At 38.2% G+C, this 18,882-nt stretch overlaps 1 protein-coding gene across 1 annotated transcript in view; it reads left to right on the top strand.

The window, feature by feature from the left end:
* Positions 1-18,882, top strand: part of COL25A1 (collagen type XXV alpha 1 chain) — a 658,924-nt gene that overhangs the window by 622,554 nt on the left and 17,488 nt on the right. Inside the window, exons 33-35 of the mRNA XM_089668497.1 lie at positions 2,704-2,757; positions 13,022-13,099; positions 16,411-16,449. Coding sequence (XP_089524623.1) covers positions 2,704-2,757; positions 13,022-13,099; positions 16,411-16,449 — 171 coding nt within the window. The remainder of the gene's footprint in view (positions 1-2,703; positions 2,758-13,021; positions 13,100-16,410; positions 16,450-18,882) is intronic.

The raw sequence follows: 18,882 nt of genomic DNA, 5'->3' as shown, positions 1-18,882 counted from the left end.
AGGCAGCGCAGTACAGAGGATCAGGCAGAAGGATGGTCAGGCAAGCCAGGGGTTCAACAGGAGGCGGTCAGCAGGGTCAGGAACAATGCAGAGGTTGGCAACAGAAGAGTCACAGAATACCAGGTACAGGGGCTCATGGGAAACAAACACCAAGGCACTGATTGCAGGCCTGGTCCTGCTTAAATAGACCTCCTGCAATCAGCCTCATGTGATGGCTTGATTGCAGGAGTGAGACCCTGGCTGCTGAAAGCACCCTCTGGTAGCAGCTGGTACTGCAGCCCACAGAGCAAGTGAGCCACAGCACCACCAGTGGTGAGTCCATTCCTGACAGTCCTCGCTGGTGGATGGTGGATGGTTCACTGGGGTGCTCCTGCCCGCCCTCTCTCAGACTTGTCACTTGGGAAGCATTTTCACCTATCTTTCTTGAACATCTTGTAACTACTGTTTAATGTGGTGCAATTTGTGTATGAGTAAGCAGCCTTTTTTGTATATTCTGAATTTGATACTCTGTACTATGTTGTATGTATTTTCTTGATGCTTTGTTATGTTTTAGACCTGACATATTTATTCCCTGAAGAAGGAAACATGAGTTCCGAAACGCATTGGATTTGTCTGGATACTATCATTGTTCAAGTTCCTTTGTGCTGTTAGCCCACTTGTCAGTTGATGTATTACAGACTGTCAGGATATGCACACCATGTATGTTTTCTACTTTTAAGTCATGCATTGTTGTACTGCAGCTCAACCTCACTGAGTCTTTTTATTCTTTTTATCAAAAAATAATTTGTTGCAATAAACATTTATTGTTTTATACCTGTGTACACACTTTTTTTGCCTTTCAAAGTCCCTTCAATATTTGGGATATTGGCAAAAACAGTGTAAATGGTGGGGCATTGTACCCAACTTCCTAGTCTTTGTAATCTCACCAGGCCAGACACAGACAACAGTAAAATACATAGGTTCTGGCCCTTTCTCTCCCTATACAAAACTAAAACAATTGAGTGGTTGAACAAAAGAAAGTGACTCGATCCTCCCATCCAGGCACTAATGTGGATGGAGGAATTCCTCCTGTAGAAACTTTCTATTTTGACAGCATTGAGATTTCCCTGCCATCAGAATACACTCATCAGCACCGCAGGCTAAAGCTGGTGGTGCCAATCAAGAGAAATTTTCCAACAGGTTGCTTTTACACAAGTCATTCGACTTGTGTACAACCAACCTACCCAAACATGGGTCGAAGATTGGCAAGGTCCCTGCTGAACCGTCCCAATTTCATTCCATGTATGGTTGGCTTTAGTAATCATTCACAATTACTGGCTAATGTGGCATTTTCTGAATAGCGATTGCTGTAGTTAAATAAAAAGCAAAATGGTAGCCAATATCACCTATAGGCATAGGCCTGTCATGACTACTGGTAAGCCTATCTCTAGTCCCTTATATATTAAATGATGGAAAGGGATGTAATGCTCATAGTAATCAATCATATTTCAGCTATCCTTTTCTAACGCAAATTTTAAAATAAAGGCAAGTATCCAATTGGCTGTTATAGCAAACACTTCAAAGTGGAACTCCAGGTATGATCTTCAAGTATAACTAAAGGCAAAACTCTTCTTTTAAGTTTTGGCTACAGTGGAGATTGATTAGAACACCTGTTAGGTTCTTATTTCTGTCGTGTGCCCCCGTTAGGGAGATTAACCCTCTTGATTTGTCCTGTTTACCATTATCATTGAAGTAAAAGTAAAAGAAACCCCAAATTTTGGGTTGTCCCCAGAATAGTAAGAGAGGGAAAATTTTCCAGTGGGGACCATTTGGTGTCCTGGGGGTCCGCACGAACTTCCCTTCATTTGCAGGGAATTTATCTCACAGGAAGTGAAAGTTCATCTCCCTAATGGAACACAGATGGCAAAAAATAAACTGACAGGAGTTATAACCCTCCCTTACTCTATCCAAAATGAAAACAAAATGTTGCCTATAGTTCTACTTTAATTGCATACTTAAAATTGTCCGTCTTGGACCATCGTAAGTTTACATATCTCAAAGCTGAGGGACCACTGTGGAGCTGGAAATGTCTGTAGTATTTGGTGCTTTTACAGTGATGACTGCAATCTTCCAGGTTCTATGCTGAGTAACTGCCTCAGTGCATACTTACCACAAGGAGTTGCTGGTTTGGCATCGCTGCCATTCTCAGAATGCCTTTTAGGGCATTCCCTAATTGACCAAGGTGAAGAGGAGGGGCGGTGATGACACAATCTCTCCACCTCATTCAATCACAGAATGCCTTGATGAACTAACGACTCTCTGTTGCCAGTACACAATGGGACAGCCTCTCAGCAAAGGACCCAGAAGATAACGGTGATCCCTGTAGTAGCCCCGACTACTTCAGTGTTTGTTAGCTTCCACAATGGCCACAAAGGTATGAGATATGCATACTTACACTGTGCCAAGCTAGACCAATGTAACTATGCAATTAAGATTGTACCTGAAATTTTTAGTTTTAATTCCAAATTTCACACCCAACTTTCACTTTGCCATAATCTGTTGTCTCGTAATAAAAATAAAACCAAAATTATTCTCAGCACTTTAATGGGTGCTTACTTAATTTTTGGCACAGTTTTTTCTCCATATATACTGGCTTGGCACAAAGCTCCCTCTTATGCATCCACTGAATTTAGTCAGACAGGATCATTTTGTATATTGTTTCAGGGTTTTCCGGGTCCTCGAGGAGAGAAAGGTGACCCAGGAGAAAGGGGAGAAAAGGTGATTGAAGTGTTGAGTGAATGTTAACATGGCAAGCCTGTGCCTGAATAATCTTCCTGACCTTATCATGGGCTCCATAAATCCAGTCTTATTCCTGTGTGCCAACAGCTATTGATTGCTTGGACTTCAAGCAGTGCACATTGCCCTTTCCAATAAATCTAGCTGGGATGGTCAGTGCAAACTGCTTAGTCATTTGCAGTGTATTTACTGGCAAAGCTGCTGGGATAAATAATGCCTGGTATCAGTTAACTTTGCAAGGAACAAAACATTTTATGACAATGTCTATAAAATGGAGTTCTGTGCAAAGTGCAGAGACTGCCAATTACACAAACAGTGGACCTATTTTAGAAAAATTGGTAAATACAAAGAAAGAAAACTTTATCCACTGTTCTGGAAATAGTAAAATGATATCTGGCTCTCTGGGTTTCTGCAAACTGTCATCACTGTCTCTTGCATTGGCTCATTCTATAAGCCTACATGAAGGGAAAACAATTGATAGTGAATATAGATAGATAGATAGATAGATAGATAGATAGATAGATAGATAGATGAGATAGACAGAGGGATTAGATAGATAGATAGATAGATAGATAGATAGATAGATAGATAGATAGATAGATAGATAAAGTAGACAGACTTGTTCTATTGCTATTCTCTATGTACCTAGCAAGGGCAGATCCTCCATATAATGAAAAATTATTTTGCAAATTAATAGAGAGATCTATGGTAGCTAGGGATGAGATTGAAGTTTTCAACCATGTAGAGTTCAATTTTACATGATCGCTGTTTGCCAAATGGGAAAACGAAATTTCAAGTTCACCCATCCAACTAATCCGCGGCTGCTTTAGCCAGAAATAATTAATCTAGAGATGGTATCACTACTGCCACTAAATTAATGACTTCCTGCTGCTTGGTTGCCAGGATGATGGCAGTTGCCTGCATACCTTGCAAACAAGGATACTATGCAGGCCGGACGATTATGTAATTTATTTATTTTTTTGTATTGTCATACAATTTGTATTTTCATTTATTTATGTATTAGTGTATATAGTACTCATTGACATTAGGGGGCTGGATATCTGGGGACATGTGGGCCGGAATGGTTCATAGTTGGAAAGTTCACACTTTCTGTCCCTTTCATGGCCAGCCAGACTGCATGCTTGGGTAAGGATCTAAGGGCATGGATTGTGATGGAGACACCACACTTTTTTCTTGCTTTTTGCATGGGGTAACTCTTCTACAGCAGACCCTCATCAAAGAAAAGATTAGGATATGGATTTTTTGGGAAAACCTTGCATCTTTTTTTTTTTTTTGTGGTATTCCCCTTACAATTCATAGCAGACCCCCATCTAGGATAAAGGTCTGGTATATATTCTGAAGGGAATCCCTGGACACCTTGTTTACAAACAGAACAGAGCTGCTGGTCAATTTTTAGTTATAAATGTCACTTTTGCTTTAGTACATTTCACAGCATTTTATGTGCAGGTTCAAGGCATTGGCCAAGCAACTTATTTAAAGGAATTGTGTGTTTTTTATGTTAACCTTTAAGCTTTTTTCTTTTTTAAAAAAAAAAAAAAGCTACTCCCAGCTGCTGAACTGTATTTTTTTTACATATTTTCTTTTTTTGGCGTTGGTATATGTCCATAGTAGCAGCACCTAGGTACCTATACCCATTTCAGAATTGGGCTCTTTATAGGCACCCTTAGGTATCAAAAAAATGATAACCTATTCTCAATGAAACTGCAGCTGACTTTATAGCTGCATGTCTACTTATTTTTATTTGCATTTGTCTCCTAAAGTTCCCATTAATTACTGTACATAATTATTAAGTGGTTACTGTAAACTTCTGTATGAATTAAATGTAAAGTGTTTTCTAATTTGTACAACAGCATATGAAACAAATAAACAAATTGTGGCAACACAAGGAGAAGCATACTTTAGATTACTCAGCAAACATGTTGTTGTTGGCACACAGGAAAGATATGGAAGCTATGGGGCAGATTAACTATCCTATAGTGTAATCAGTATCTAACAATACTACCTTTTAAAATGGCTACTTTATCTTGTTTTTCAAGTGCTGTTTTCCCTGTTTCATTCTTTTATTGCTTTTGTTTTGCATTACTTTATCATAAATCACCTTCATTTAACATTGTATGATCAACAATGTCCAACTGTCTTGTGACACCTTGTTTTCCAGTGGAGCATTCCCTTCTCCTCCTTATACCAATGTACTCTCCTGCAACTTTACCTCCTTGACTCTTTTTACCTTAAGACTTTCCCTAAAGCAACCTAACTGGTTTATTTTGGAGATAACTGTGCACTCACAGCATTGGATATAATTAGTTATATTCTTTTGCACATTTGGCACAGTGGTCTCAGAGTAATCCTCCAAAGTCTTTCCTTGACTACTGTCCATTGTTTTACTAATATTGTGGCTTCCTCCTCCCTGCCTTCCTTTTTAATAGGTAATCATCATTTCTGCTTTTCAAATATTTTACAGCCTATCGATGGGTATGAAGGACATTTACCTGTATGATTATATTTGGTGATTACCACTAGGAAGTTATAGTATTAACTACTGGTATTCACTGAATGTATCTCAGAAATAGTATTTGGATTCAGCACTGACATTTGTGAACAGGGAATGAGTTGATGTCTCTAAACACAAAGGACAAAATGCAGCTCAAACCTAAAAATACAAACATGAACATAATAGTTTTCACAAAGGTTTTCCAAATGTAAGGGTTTGTCACTATAACTAGTATGTTGTATTTTTTTGTTTTTTTATTTAACCACTTCCATACCGGACACTTTTACCCACTGCCTGCCCAGGCCAATTTTCAGGTTCAGCACTCTCACACTTTGAATGACAATTGTGCAGTCATGCAACACTGTACCCAAACTAACTTTGTATCATTTTGTTAACACAACTAGAGCTTACTTTTGGTGGTATTTAATCACCACTAGGGTTTTTATTTTTTGCTAAATTAACAAAAGAAATCCGAAAATTTTGGAAAATAACACACGTTTTTCTCTGTTTCTGTTATAAAAGTTTGCAAATAAATAATTGTTCTTCTTAAATTTAGGCCAAGATGTATTCTGCTACATTTCTTTGGTGAAAATAACCCAAATCAGTATTTATTATTTTATCTGTAGGAAAGTTATAGAGTTCACAAACTATGCTATATATCTGAAAATTGATCAATCCTGAAGTAATGACAGCCAATCTAATTTCTTGAGGCCCAAAAATGTCAAAACAGTACAGATATCCCCCAAATGACCTCTTTTTGCAAAGTAGACAGTCTGACATATTTCGTAAGACACATGAAAAATTTTTTGAAGTTGTAATTTTTTTGTCATAATTTATTGGAAAATTAAGAAATTAAAAAAAAATATTTTCACAATTGTTTTTACATACTGTCATCAGTGCAGTACAGCATCATCATATAACTGGTGTGGCAGTGATCAGGGACACTGATTGGTGACAGTAGGAAAAAAAATTAATAATTTTTTTTTAATTTTTATTTTATCTTATTACTTTTTTTTAAATTTTTTTAATTTTTTTTCTCTTTTTTTAAGATTTTCATTTCATATTACACTATGACCAAAGTAGTATAATGTTACCATAGTAACATTTTGCTACTTTGGGGAAGTGATCAGTATTTTTTTTTCACACAATTTGATTGCTTATAGCAAAGAATTTCTTTGATATAAGCAAGCATTTAAATGAATGAAATCGATTCATTCAGGTCTTTTTGTTGTGATAAGCCATGATTGGCCACAGCTAACCACATGACATATATGGGCTGTGATTGGCCCAGCCTGTGCATGTGATCACTGACAATTCACTGCTAGACACACTTTTTTACAATGGATGGCATGAAAGGAAGCCATCCATTGTTTACAACTGTCATGTGATCTGCTGTGATTGGTCACAGCAGGTCACATGGTACTTGCAATGGGCCGGTACACAGATCTGTAATCGGCTGTGTCAGAGGTACACAGCCGATGACAGATCTCGCCTCAGCGCTGCCCCACGGGTATTGGCAAGGCGCAATCCGGGAATGACATCATATGACGCCCACCTGGATCGACGAGAGTCCCGTCCGGCCATCATTTTCCTATTGGCCAGGTGGGAAGTGGTTAACAACTTGCCCTCCTGAGGATTTACCATCCTTCCTGACAAGGCCTTTTTTTGCTATTTGGTGCTGCACTATTTCAACTGGTAATTGGACGGTCATGCCATGCTGTGCCCAAACAAAATTTACGTCCTTTCTTTCGGTGGTATTTTATCACCTGTGCGCCTTTTATTTTTTGTGCTATAAACACAATAAAGTCCAAAAATTAAAAAAAAAAAACAATATTTTTTACTTTCGACTATAAAAAATATATAGTAAACTCAAGATTAGTCATAAACTTGGGCCAAAATGTATTCTGCTACATGTTTTTGGTTACAAAATCCAAATAAGTGTATATTGATTGCTTTGTGTGAATGTTATAGCGTCTACAAACTATGGTATAGATAATGGAATTTACACAGCTTTTACTTTTTTACTGCCTATCAAATTTTTTGAGGCGCTGAAATACCAGGATAGTACAAACACCAGCAAATGACCCATTTTCGAAAAGTAGATACCCTCAGCTATCTGCTGAGAGGCATATTAAGTCCATGAAAGATTTATTTTTTTTCCACAAGTTTGTGGAAATTGACACAAACATTTTTTTTTTACACAAAGTTGTCACTTAAATGATATATTGCTCACACTAGCCATGGGTATATGTGGAATTACACCCCAAAATACATTCTGCTACTTCTACCAAGTATGGGGATACCAGATGTGTGAGGCTTTTTGGGAACCTAGCCACATACAGGAGCCTGAAATCCAATGACCACTTTGAAAGCCTGAAGGTGCGTAACTTCCTCGTTTCACTTCCTCACTGCCTATCACAGTTTCTGAGGCCCTGAAATGCCAGGATAGCACCAAACCCCCCCCCCCCCCCCAAATTACCCCTTTTTGGAAAGTAAACACCCCAAGGAATTTAAAAAATGACATGGTGAGTGTTTTGCAGATCTCATTTTTTCAAGGTTTTGAAATATAAAAAAAGAAAATAAAAAAATATGTTTTTGTTTTCTTTCTTCATTTTTTAAAAACTTGGGGAAACAAACCAGATCTGCAAAATACTCACCATGGTTCTTCTCAAATTCCTTGGGGTGTCTACTTTCCAAAAAGGAGTAATTTGGGGAGGAGGGTTGGTGCTATCCTGGCATTTCAGGGCCTCCAAAACTGTGATAGGTAGTCAGGAAGTGTAATGAGGAAATAAAGCCATTTAAAGGCCTGAATGTCCTTATTGGATTTTGGGATCCTGTACTTGGCTAGACTGCCAAAAAGTCTCTCACATGAGAAGCAGCAGAATGTATTTTTGGGAGTAACTCCACATATACCCATGTGTGAACAATAAATCATTTAAGTGACAATTTTGTGTAAAAAAAAAATTTTTTTCTCATTTTCCAAAAACTGAGTAAAAAAATAAATTCTTCTATTGACTCAACATGCCTCTCAGCAAATAGTTTGGGGTGTCTACTTTCCAAAAAGGGGTCATTTTGGGGGGTGGGGGCAGCCCAGCATTAGAAGTATATGCCACACATCACTCACTTTTCTAACCACCTGAAGACCAAGCCTTTTCTGACACTTTTTGTTCACATGAAAAAAGGAAATTACTTAGAACCCCTAAGCATTATATATTTAGTAAAAAATACACTTTTTTACTTTTAGTGCACAAAAACACAATATATTGGCCAATTATTTGTTAAAATATAAAAGATGATGGTATGCCGAGTAAACAGATACCAAACTTGACTTGCTTTAAAACTGCGCATGCCCTGTGCAATGGTGAAAAACTGCATATATTTTTAATATCCATAGGCGACACTTTAAAAGCATTTAGAAGCTACCATATTAGATATACAGAGGAGGTCTAGTGCTAGAATTACTGCCCTTGATCTGATGTTCGCAGCGATACCTCACATGCATGGTGCAGCTGCTGTTAACATACTGGCGCGGGGTCAACGTTCGCACACGCAGGTGTGCGCACGCACGGGGGGGGGGGGTGGGGAAGGTGCTTTTTTTTCTTTTAAGTTATTTTGATTTTTCAAAATATTCTTACACTGTCCCTTTCATTTTTTTTTAGCACTTTTAATGCTATCACAGGGAATGCAAATATCCCATATAACTTCAATGGGCATTGTCATATATTCCTTTTTGAGAAATCTGGGGTCTATCAGACTCTAGATATGTCTTCTGCCCTTACATTATCTAATCTCACCAAGATCAGTGTGATCAGATACTTTCCCAATTTACAAATGGCGCTATTTATATCCTGCAAAACTGAAGTGATGAAAAGTTTGTGGCTTCCGATTTCTTAGACTATAGAGATGATTGGCACCATTCTGGTCTCCAATCAGCTGTATGGTCAGCTGGCAGAAATACCGACTGTATTCTCAGGTTCCCCCAATGGCACAGGACTGCCCGGGAAGGCCATGGAAGGCAGCGGGGGCATCTTCTGTCGATGCTTGTAAATGCAATCCTGCAGCTAATTAGCCACTAGGATTGTTTTACATGAAAGACGATTTCTGACTGAAAAAAACAATACCAGGATGATACCTGCAGCTGTAGGCATCATCCTGGTATAACCACTCAAAGTCCAGTGATGTACCAGTATGTCGCTGGTCCTTGTTGGGTGTATATGCTATGTTCTTTTTTTATATGCAGCCTGTGGAAAAAAAGAAGAAGAAATCTCTGCCAGAAAAAGTGTGTGGTATGCCCACCATTAGAATATACCGCCCTGCATCCACCCACTTCTAATGGTGGGCACACATGAAATGTGCCAAAAAATATTATAAAATATATATACCGAAGCATACGGGTGCTGCAGAATTTGTGGGCTGCCATCTACTGACACTGCACTTGCTGTGGGAGAAGGGGGGGGTAAGCATAGGGGCTGACCCTGATAACGCTGCGTTTTTGGGGACACTATACTAATGTGAATGCTGGTATAGTGCTTATCTGATCAAATATATTGATCCGTTCAGACACTATACTAGCAATGGAGGTTTATTGTGTATGTGAGTCTGTTCCTGGAAATCAAGGGATTAAATGTGATTACTGGTGTACTGATGGACAATCTGACGCTATTTGGGAGGGGTGCTAACTGACGCTAATGCTATCTGAAGTCGCTGGTGAAACTAATACAGTGCTCAGCAAAAAATCTGTATACTGTACTAATGGCACTGGTGACAGGGCAGTGAAGGGGTTAGAAGGGGTTAACTGGGGTGGGGTGGGGGTTAAATGTGTCCTAAAGTGTTCTAACTGTCTTGATTCTTCTCTCTCTGGGACAGAATGTGCTCAGAGAGAGAAGATGTCATCACTTTCTGTACCTGTGTAACTGTAAACACAGGTACAGGAATATTCCTGATAGGACAGGGATTGATCGTCCGACTTAGGCCGACCATCACTGGCCTAAATCAGATGATTGATCCCTTGGGGATGAAATCACGACACCCGCAGGTCAGCCCGCAAAATCTGCAGGAGCGCGAATCACGTATATATACGTGATTTTGCACACCAGTGCCGCCCTGTAGCAGTATTTCTGCTATAGGGCGGTGTGGAAGTGGTTAAAATGTATCTAAATGCAAAAACAAACATGTAGTATATTGCATCCTACCAGTTTGTCATGTGGGGGGGGAGTAGCAAATACTGTATCTGTGTGGGATACATTTGTTTTATTTTTTTAAAGCAGAACTCCTGGCACTTCCCACCTTCACTGAATATGTTATTCATCTTCTGGTTCACTCAGTAGTTGCTCTGAATTAGCTTATTTATTTTCAAATCAAACTGTGAATTCCCTTTTGTTTCCTGTTTGTAAGAACAGTGGCTGCTATGTCTCCTGTTCCCCAAGTCACTGGTCTTGGCACATCCTTTCTGTAGTTCTTTCTCCAGCGGTGATGTAATTCAGTCCCACCTGCAGTGGAGGGCGGACCAAGACGCTCAGACACGTTGAAAATGTACAGGCCTAGTGTTTCACATTTACTACAATTTCCTGTGGTTGATGGGAACTGTAGTTTCTTTTTACTGCAGAGAGAGAGGAGAGGATATGATGTAATCTCTGCTGTTACACCTCCTCCTTAGCAGATCAGATGCTGTTATCTTTTGAATTACAGAGATGAGGTCATGAAAATTCAGTTAGACTTTTTTCCTAAATGGTAAGGATTTTAAAAATTTTATTAACTGTTTAGTGTTTTGTGTAGGGGGTGTACTAATGGGTGATTTATTTTGCCTATTCCGGAGTTCTTCTTAAAAGCTTTTAATCCTTTATTTTATCTAGTGCAATGCCAGTAACATACTTCCTGGCCTAGGATGAGTCAGGTCCTGTAGTCTGCAGAACAATGTAATTGTTAACAGAATAATGTAAGTGATAACTGTCAGGAAGTTAAATTGGCCATACACTCTTAGAATTTCAGCCGAAGAACTGGTGGGTATCCCAGCTGGCTTGATAGAAGTCTGCAGCTCAGTCTGGTTGGTCGAAGGGGCCAGGTCAAAAATTATCAGCTGACCAGAACCTGTTTGAGTGTTCTGACAGCCAGTATAGTCAGAATACAACAGCCTGGCAGGGGTTTCATTCATCAAAGGATGGGGGAATTTTTTAGATTACTTTCATTCAGCTTGCAACCTGAACAAAAGAAAAGTATTAAGCCCGGTATCAGCCAGTACAACACAAACCAGCTGACATTTGGACCATGTGTATGGCAGCGTGTCCGATAGAAACAGGTTGAGTGCCTGGCTTCTGTCAAAGGGGCATAACTGAAAAAGATCTGTCGATTGGCATCTGATCAGCGCTCTCAGCCAATAGCTGTGAGCACTGGCAGGTGTGTCCTGGCAGGGGGGCGGTCCCCCTGTTAGAACGCAATAACTCAGCGTGGAGATCACTGTACTAACCTTGGATAGTTATTACAGCTAGCTCCTCTTGATTGCCTCTGTTTTCTTCATTCAGCACACTGGCTTGAACGAAAAAAAAAACCCAAAAAACTGATTGTTTGTACCCAGCTTTAGTGTGTGGCCAGCATGACAAGCTGATAAGATTTTTTTGCAAGATCAACAGGTATTTTTTTTACACAGATATGCCAAGACAAATATAAATGTATAGTTAACAGTCCAAAAGGGAGCAAATATTAAAGTCTAAAAGGGATCAAATATTAGACGTTTAATAATAGGCTTTACCTACTTGTTAATGACTGCATTGTAGTAGCAACTTCAAGTGAATCCAGTTGTCTGTTAATATGAATAGTATGATCTGTCCTTTTCACTACAGATATAAGGATAAATCGTTTGGTCTGTATTATTGAACACTTGTATAAAGCAAATCCAGTTACTATGTGGTCATGATGCTAGTATTGCACTAGCCCAGAATAAGTACTATGGTGTCTGCAGTTATCCACATTATTGATCACAACCGTGATGAAATCTCTAAAAATATGTATTCTGCACATATGATAGGAATATGTTAGTCAACAATGATAAGTTCAAGGTGAAATATTTTTCCCAAAACAACTTCCTCCTATCATTAGTATCAAACTATAATAAAACATTTACTGTAATTAATATGGATGTTTTCTTTGTAACACTGCCTTGGTAAATGTTCCTTCAAACCTGTCATTTGCTGAGATTTTTTGTTCAATACATTTGCTTTTTTTTTTTCTATAAACCATTGTATCCACAGGGGGAAAAGGGAAAGAAGGGCAAAAAAGGGCCTAAAGGGGAGAAAGGAGAACAGGGTGCTCCTGGATTAGATGCACCTTGCCCGTTGGTATGTCTCATAAAACCAGTCCATCATGCCATGATATCTAATGAATTTGGGAAAGAGCAAAGGTCTAAAAGCCATCTTGCCTGATCTAGATGTTTAAAAAATAAGTATTGCCAAAGCTGAATTTTTTATGCAGGTGGCATTTACTAAGCAACTGTACAATTTAGCAACTTTTAAACTCCTATTATGAACGTTTACACCATTATGAGTATCAACGTTGGTGCCTGGTGTATGAGAGAGGTGATCAGTCTTTGGTGACTTGGTAAGTTCTGTGCTCATCATTGCAGGAGGCTCTCAGATGCTTGCTCTATCCCTTTCTTTTCCTTCCTTTTTTTTTTCTACAGGAGCAATAACTGCAAAAGAATAATAATTTTCAGTAACATTGCAAGTTAATCTTTACAAACAGGGTTTCCGTGGATTAAAGGGGGAAAAAGGGGAACCAGGTCAACCTGGCCTGGATGGGCTGGATGCCCCTTGCCAATTGGTACAGTATTTCTCTTTCCTATCCTCCCTGCATGTGAGTCCTTGTCTTGGTAACAAATGCAAAGGCCACTCCTGGAACGTTTGCATTGGAAAAATCTGCATGCCTCTGCATGAATGAAGTGCATTCCACTAAATGATTAATGCTATATTTCCGATCCCACGTCTAACATCTAATGTAAACACCTACACTGTCTGTCCTTCCACTCTGTTTTTCCTCAGAATGTTTTAAGAGCAAACACTGGCAAATTTGCCCACACCGTCACACATAACCCTGCAGTAAAAATGGATAACCGCTATAAAATAGCTTACCTTATTAGCTTGTGACAACCTTTATCCAAAGGCAAGTAGGTAATCTATGTAGCGACGTAATAGCCTGCAGCCCAGTCCCTTCTATAGACACCTATTAAAACGGCTTAGTCTCCCTGTGAAACTTACTTGACCTTCCCTGTAGTTTTTTTCACAGCTTCCTCTCCTCAACTCAGCATGAATCTAAAATCCTGCCCATACTAAAATTATACTAGAAATCCCTTTCCTTGTACCAATATGGCAAACTTGGTTCTTTCTTTCATTAAGCTGCTTAAAAGTCACCGAAGTCAACAATATGTAAAATAGATACTCAAACATAATTAGGTAGATTAAGTAAACTGTTGAATTATGTTAGCATAAGTACATATTTTTTATTGTTTTGCTGGGGAAAAATGAAGCATGTATATTGCATATCTGTTTTATTTGTCTTTCTTGTACATATGGCATTTATATCTGGAGAATGCGTACTTTGGTATGATTTTAAAACAGTTGCATTGATGGTTTGCTTATCTGCTTGGCTAACGATAGTGAGCAATAAGTGTAGCAGCTAAATAATCATAGACCTTAATGTTTAAATAGAGAAGCTCTCAGAGCATACTCCAGGTAGAAATGGCTGTTCATGTCTAGCCATCAGTTCCTACAATCAACTAGGTTTCTTTCAAAAGAGATGTTGCTTTGTATGATGGCAGGCTTTCAGCATGCAAAGGATTAGGCAGTTTTGCATATTACAGTATGTGGTAAATGTCCTGAAATGGTTTATAAACCTGACTTTGGTTATATATAATAGTTCCAGATGCTAGTGTTCTTTCTTCAACTATCTTGAGGCTGAATTCATCATTATGGGTGCATGTTGATGCGTGTTAGTAACACACATTGTATATGTGTTTTGGGGGGCATTTTATTAATCTTTAAATAAAACCCCAGTAAACAACCCACGTGACCCTACAATGTACCACAATTAATGAAAATAAACATGTGTTGTGGTATGCTGCATTGGCCAAAAATGGGTCAGGTACTGCTTTTGTTGCGTTGACCATCATTAAGGGTCTATAGGAAATTAAAAATCAGATGCATAGTTGACTAAATGCATTGCAATGTGTGTTAAAAGCACCCATGCATAGTTGAGAATAGGCCTGTTGTCTGGACTAGCAGGTCTCTGCTATTTATTTGATGTGATTTTGCAATAGGGGGCTAAAAGCATCAGATAAAGTGTTATCTTTAGCTGCCGTAAAACAGGTATTAGCAGTACTCACCTGAAAACCTGTGAAATCAGTGAGGGATGGAGTAGAGTCAGGCAATGTTTCTGCTATAGTATGTACAGAAACTTAGATACCCAAATCTCATGCAACCTAGCAGTGTGTACAGAAGAGTAGAGCTGCTTTTCTAGTACCTGTGTACTAGAAATTGAATTGTGAAGCACTTAAAATGACCCTGTCAGCAATTTGTAAATGTTAAGCAAAGCTGTCACTGTAAAGAACCTCTCCCACCACCATAATCAAGAGGAATAGTCAAGCAAACTTTTTTCTGAACTCAACACTTCTGGGAGTTCATGTCCTGTGTATACATAGTGTTGACAAAGAGGTTCGTGGGAGAAATCAGTACATTGTTACACCCAGTAGTGTTTTTTTTTTTGTCACTGACTTCAGCCAACTATTCTTGATTTGAGTGGGTTTCAACAGCATGGACAGCAGGAGAGGTAAATATTTATCCTTCTTTACATGGACAAAATTTACTTGCATTTACGAACTTGCTGACGACTTAATCTGTATTTTAAAGGCCATATGTATTTCACGTCTATTGATGTGTCATTCTATACAGGTTATTAAGTGAGTGATATTAAGATAAAGAGTTTCAAAAGTAACACAAACTCTGTAGGAATAATAATATGTGAATAGCTATATACCTGTTTATGTGTCTAAAGGTAATGCATCCATATGGATTTAGGTCAACAGCATGAAACAAAATCTATCTGCAACAAAGTCATAATTCTGTGTTACAGGAAGCAAGCTAGCAATTACAGCATTGCTAATTATTCTGCCCATGACCCCTCTTTCCATCCATACAGGGTACCTGCTCTCCTGCCAAGAACTGATTTGTAATTTTCAACAAAGAAAACCATAAGTTAATGAGAAAAAGAGATATTTTTGACTAAACATAACCTAATATTATGTTAATGTAAATGCTAAGTACACATTTAGCGAAAGTGTTCTCATCCTTTTTCCCTACACCTAAAGTACCATGAGTTACACTGCCCCAGAAACATATTTACCTCCGTCCCACTGCAATGCTTACATCCTGCCGTGAAACCTTCTTTGTCTATAAATCTGGAAGGATATAAACGGTTTTAAAAGCTCAAAGAATATTTTACTGACAGTCATCAATATCGTAGCAGGCTATAGCTCGGGAATGAAGGAAACTATGCACTTGTGGTGAGGGAGAGTGCCTAGTTTAGGCAAAATGGATAAGAGCACTTATCCTTTAAAGATATATTTTAGAGTTTGATTGGTTTAAAACTGTTGTAATCCTAAAAGCTTTTTTGGCTATCTTACTATCTTACCACTTTCTTTTGTTGGAGGTAGCCATTACCATTCTCCCTGAATGTGAAACTAAAGCTATTCTCAGCTTGTTTCAGTTTGACCATTACAGTCAAATAGTGACTGTCATCCCAAAAAATTAAATTAGAGTGCAGTGCACATTAAAACTGCAATGCTTTCACCTACTCTTTAGAACATTGCACAAAAAGAGGTACTTTTTAAAATGCTTAGTTTTTTTTTTTAGTGCAGACATTCAACTGTAGTAAAATAAATCAACATATTCCCAATCACCACTCAGTAAACTGGTCTACAGATGTCATATGTGGATCATTTTTTTTGTTTAAAATGTATTTTTGCATTGGATCCTTATCCATAAGAGCCATCTATTGCAACCGTGCAATGAATGCCCTTTCTGCATGCTATATTCTGGACATAGATATATAACATTCATGTTAATGTCTCATTGAAACAGGGACCAGATGGGCTTCCAATGCCTGGCTGTTGGCAAAAGGTGAGTGTGAGCAAACACAATGTAAAAGTTGACTGCAACATTATTTAATTTTTTATATACTGCATGTGCTGTATGTAAATATGACTGTTACAACAATTGAAAAACACTGAGCATTTTTAAAGAATAATGTCTCATTACTTATAATACACATATTTTTTTAAATGAGGAGCTGTTACTAAATGCAACCAAAAAACTGCTGTTTGATTTTTTTTACCATAAAAAACAAAGGAACGTATTCCAATATATTTGATCCTGGTTTACTAGGGTTGTAGTTAAGCCTAAAGCTGAAATCGGAGCAGGAGTTCAAAAACATACTGTATACGGTAGCAATTTCACCTGCAAGAAATTGTACTTCTGTCCATACAATGCTGTGATTTATACAGCTCTGTCAGACATTACAGTCAGAATGGTGACCTGATGTTTCTCTGCTAAACATAAGCACTAAAGCTAGGTCCCATCCCTGCCCCCATCCTGTGGCTGGACCTTGAAAGAGCAATAGCAGCTACTTTTTCTACTCCCTCTGTATACCTGGCTCAGAGTTCTGCTCCGTCCTGTCCCATTCTTAGTGCTGCCAATCGATATTTTAATTCATTATGTAATGTATATTTTTTCTCATCAGTAAATATTGTGTAAAAATTAGAAAATACATTTTTGTTTAAGGGAGGCGTGAACAATACGTTGATGGCAAATTTAGGCCCCATTGCACATGCCTACACCCAGCCTAGTTCCTGAGATTAGGTTTGACCATACATGCCATTTCTTTAACAAATGTGTAGAAAAGTTCATTATTGTCCTTCACTAATGGTTTTCAAAGGATGCTTTTGCAGACTGAAAACTTTTCTCTACTGAAATCAATGAAATGGCTACCAGACAATACAATTGATCATGCTAGCAAAATATTTTAAATGTTTTCTGTTTCATAGTTTACAGCTTTTTAAAGTATATAATTACTGTAAAATATGGGAAATGGAAGAATCATTTTGCCACCTAGGAAGAGCAGACATATATTCTAATAAACACATAGGGTTGCCATTTATTTACTTTATATGGAGGGAGAGAGAAGGTATGGTTTGCTTGTTATTTCCTCAGATGGCCCTAACTTTTATTTCCAGATTAAGAACTTCTTAGGATTGGCAAAGGGGAAGTAAGGATCACAAAATGGAGTATATTTTGCACCTAGTACTGGAAACTGGAGCCAAAAAACATTTTAAACAGTACAATGACTATGGGCTAGCACGCCTTCCTTACAGCACTAGGAACCTTGGTTTGAATTCCAACCTTGATACCTACATGGAGTCTTTTACATCCTCTCTGTGCTTGTGTGGGTTTCCTCCCACACTCCCATTGGCTCCTGTCTAAATTGGCCCAAGTATGTGTATGTATGTATGTGAGGTAGGGACCTTAGATTGTAAACTACTTAAGGGAAGAGACTGATGTGTACAATATATAAAGTGTTGTGTAAATTCTCATCACTATCTAAATACCTGAAATAAATTAGAATACTGATTCTGAAAATTAATGTTATCATGTTTTATGGATAATTAAAAAAAAATGCTCAGTGGACTTCTTCTCCAAAGTTCTAACAGCATGTAAAAACCTTTTTTAAAGTTTTCTTAAAAAAAGCAGCTTGGAAAATAACTAATACACCCTTAACAACAGTAGGATTGTTTACACTATTGACATAAAGTGACATTGTTATGGTCAAAACAAATCCCCAAAACAAAGAAGAGACATCATACTTACCTCTGGTAAGTAGTCCATAGCTCCTATGTTTGTTCTGCTTGAGAGCTACAGCCTTCATCAGAATCTTCAGCATTGAGAACTCCTGGAAATGCTGGAAACCTGGGTGCCCCACCATGCTATGTCATTTTATCCTTCTGACTCTGTGTCGCTACAGGCCACAAGAGTGACATAAGGGTCAGAAAATGAAATAACAGCATATGGTGGGGGACACAGGTATTCAATACTCTGGACAGTAAGGCTCACTTGGCAATAAGTGTCACGTTAACTGTTATGTTAATACTGTGTATATAATCACATTCTAGTGTCATAAATTGTACTTAGAGGTTTTCTACTTTTGCATTAGTTGCTTGCACACAGGGAAAATAATGACAGCTTTATAGACATATCTGTTTTCCTCGAAATTAGTTCACATTTGATTATAGCCTGCACTTACCACCATGGTAAAAATAATCAGCAATGCCAATGGGTATAACATATCTTATTGCTTCACTCTCCATTGCATGATAAGATATTTCCATGTACATTTCTCTGTTCCATCAAGTTAAATGTGGGCCCACACAAACTCATGTCACTGTGGAGTTAGCATTTGTCTTTGTGCAAGAGCCTATTTTTATGCAAGTGCCTTTCATGCAGTTTTGCTCTATTAACCTCTTTGGTTATTAGTTGGCCCCAAAGTTACTGAAAGACATT

The sequence above is a fragment of the Staurois parvus genome, unplaced genomic scaffold (assembly GCF_062004578.1).
Source record: "Staurois parvus isolate SC_StPar_1 unplaced genomic scaffold, SC_StPar_1.0 ptg000058l, whole genome shotgun sequence".
NCBI classification, from domain to species: Eukaryota; Metazoa; Chordata; class Amphibia; order Anura; family Ranidae; genus Staurois; species Staurois parvus.
This window is presented reverse-complemented; position numbering and strand designations above follow the sequence as displayed.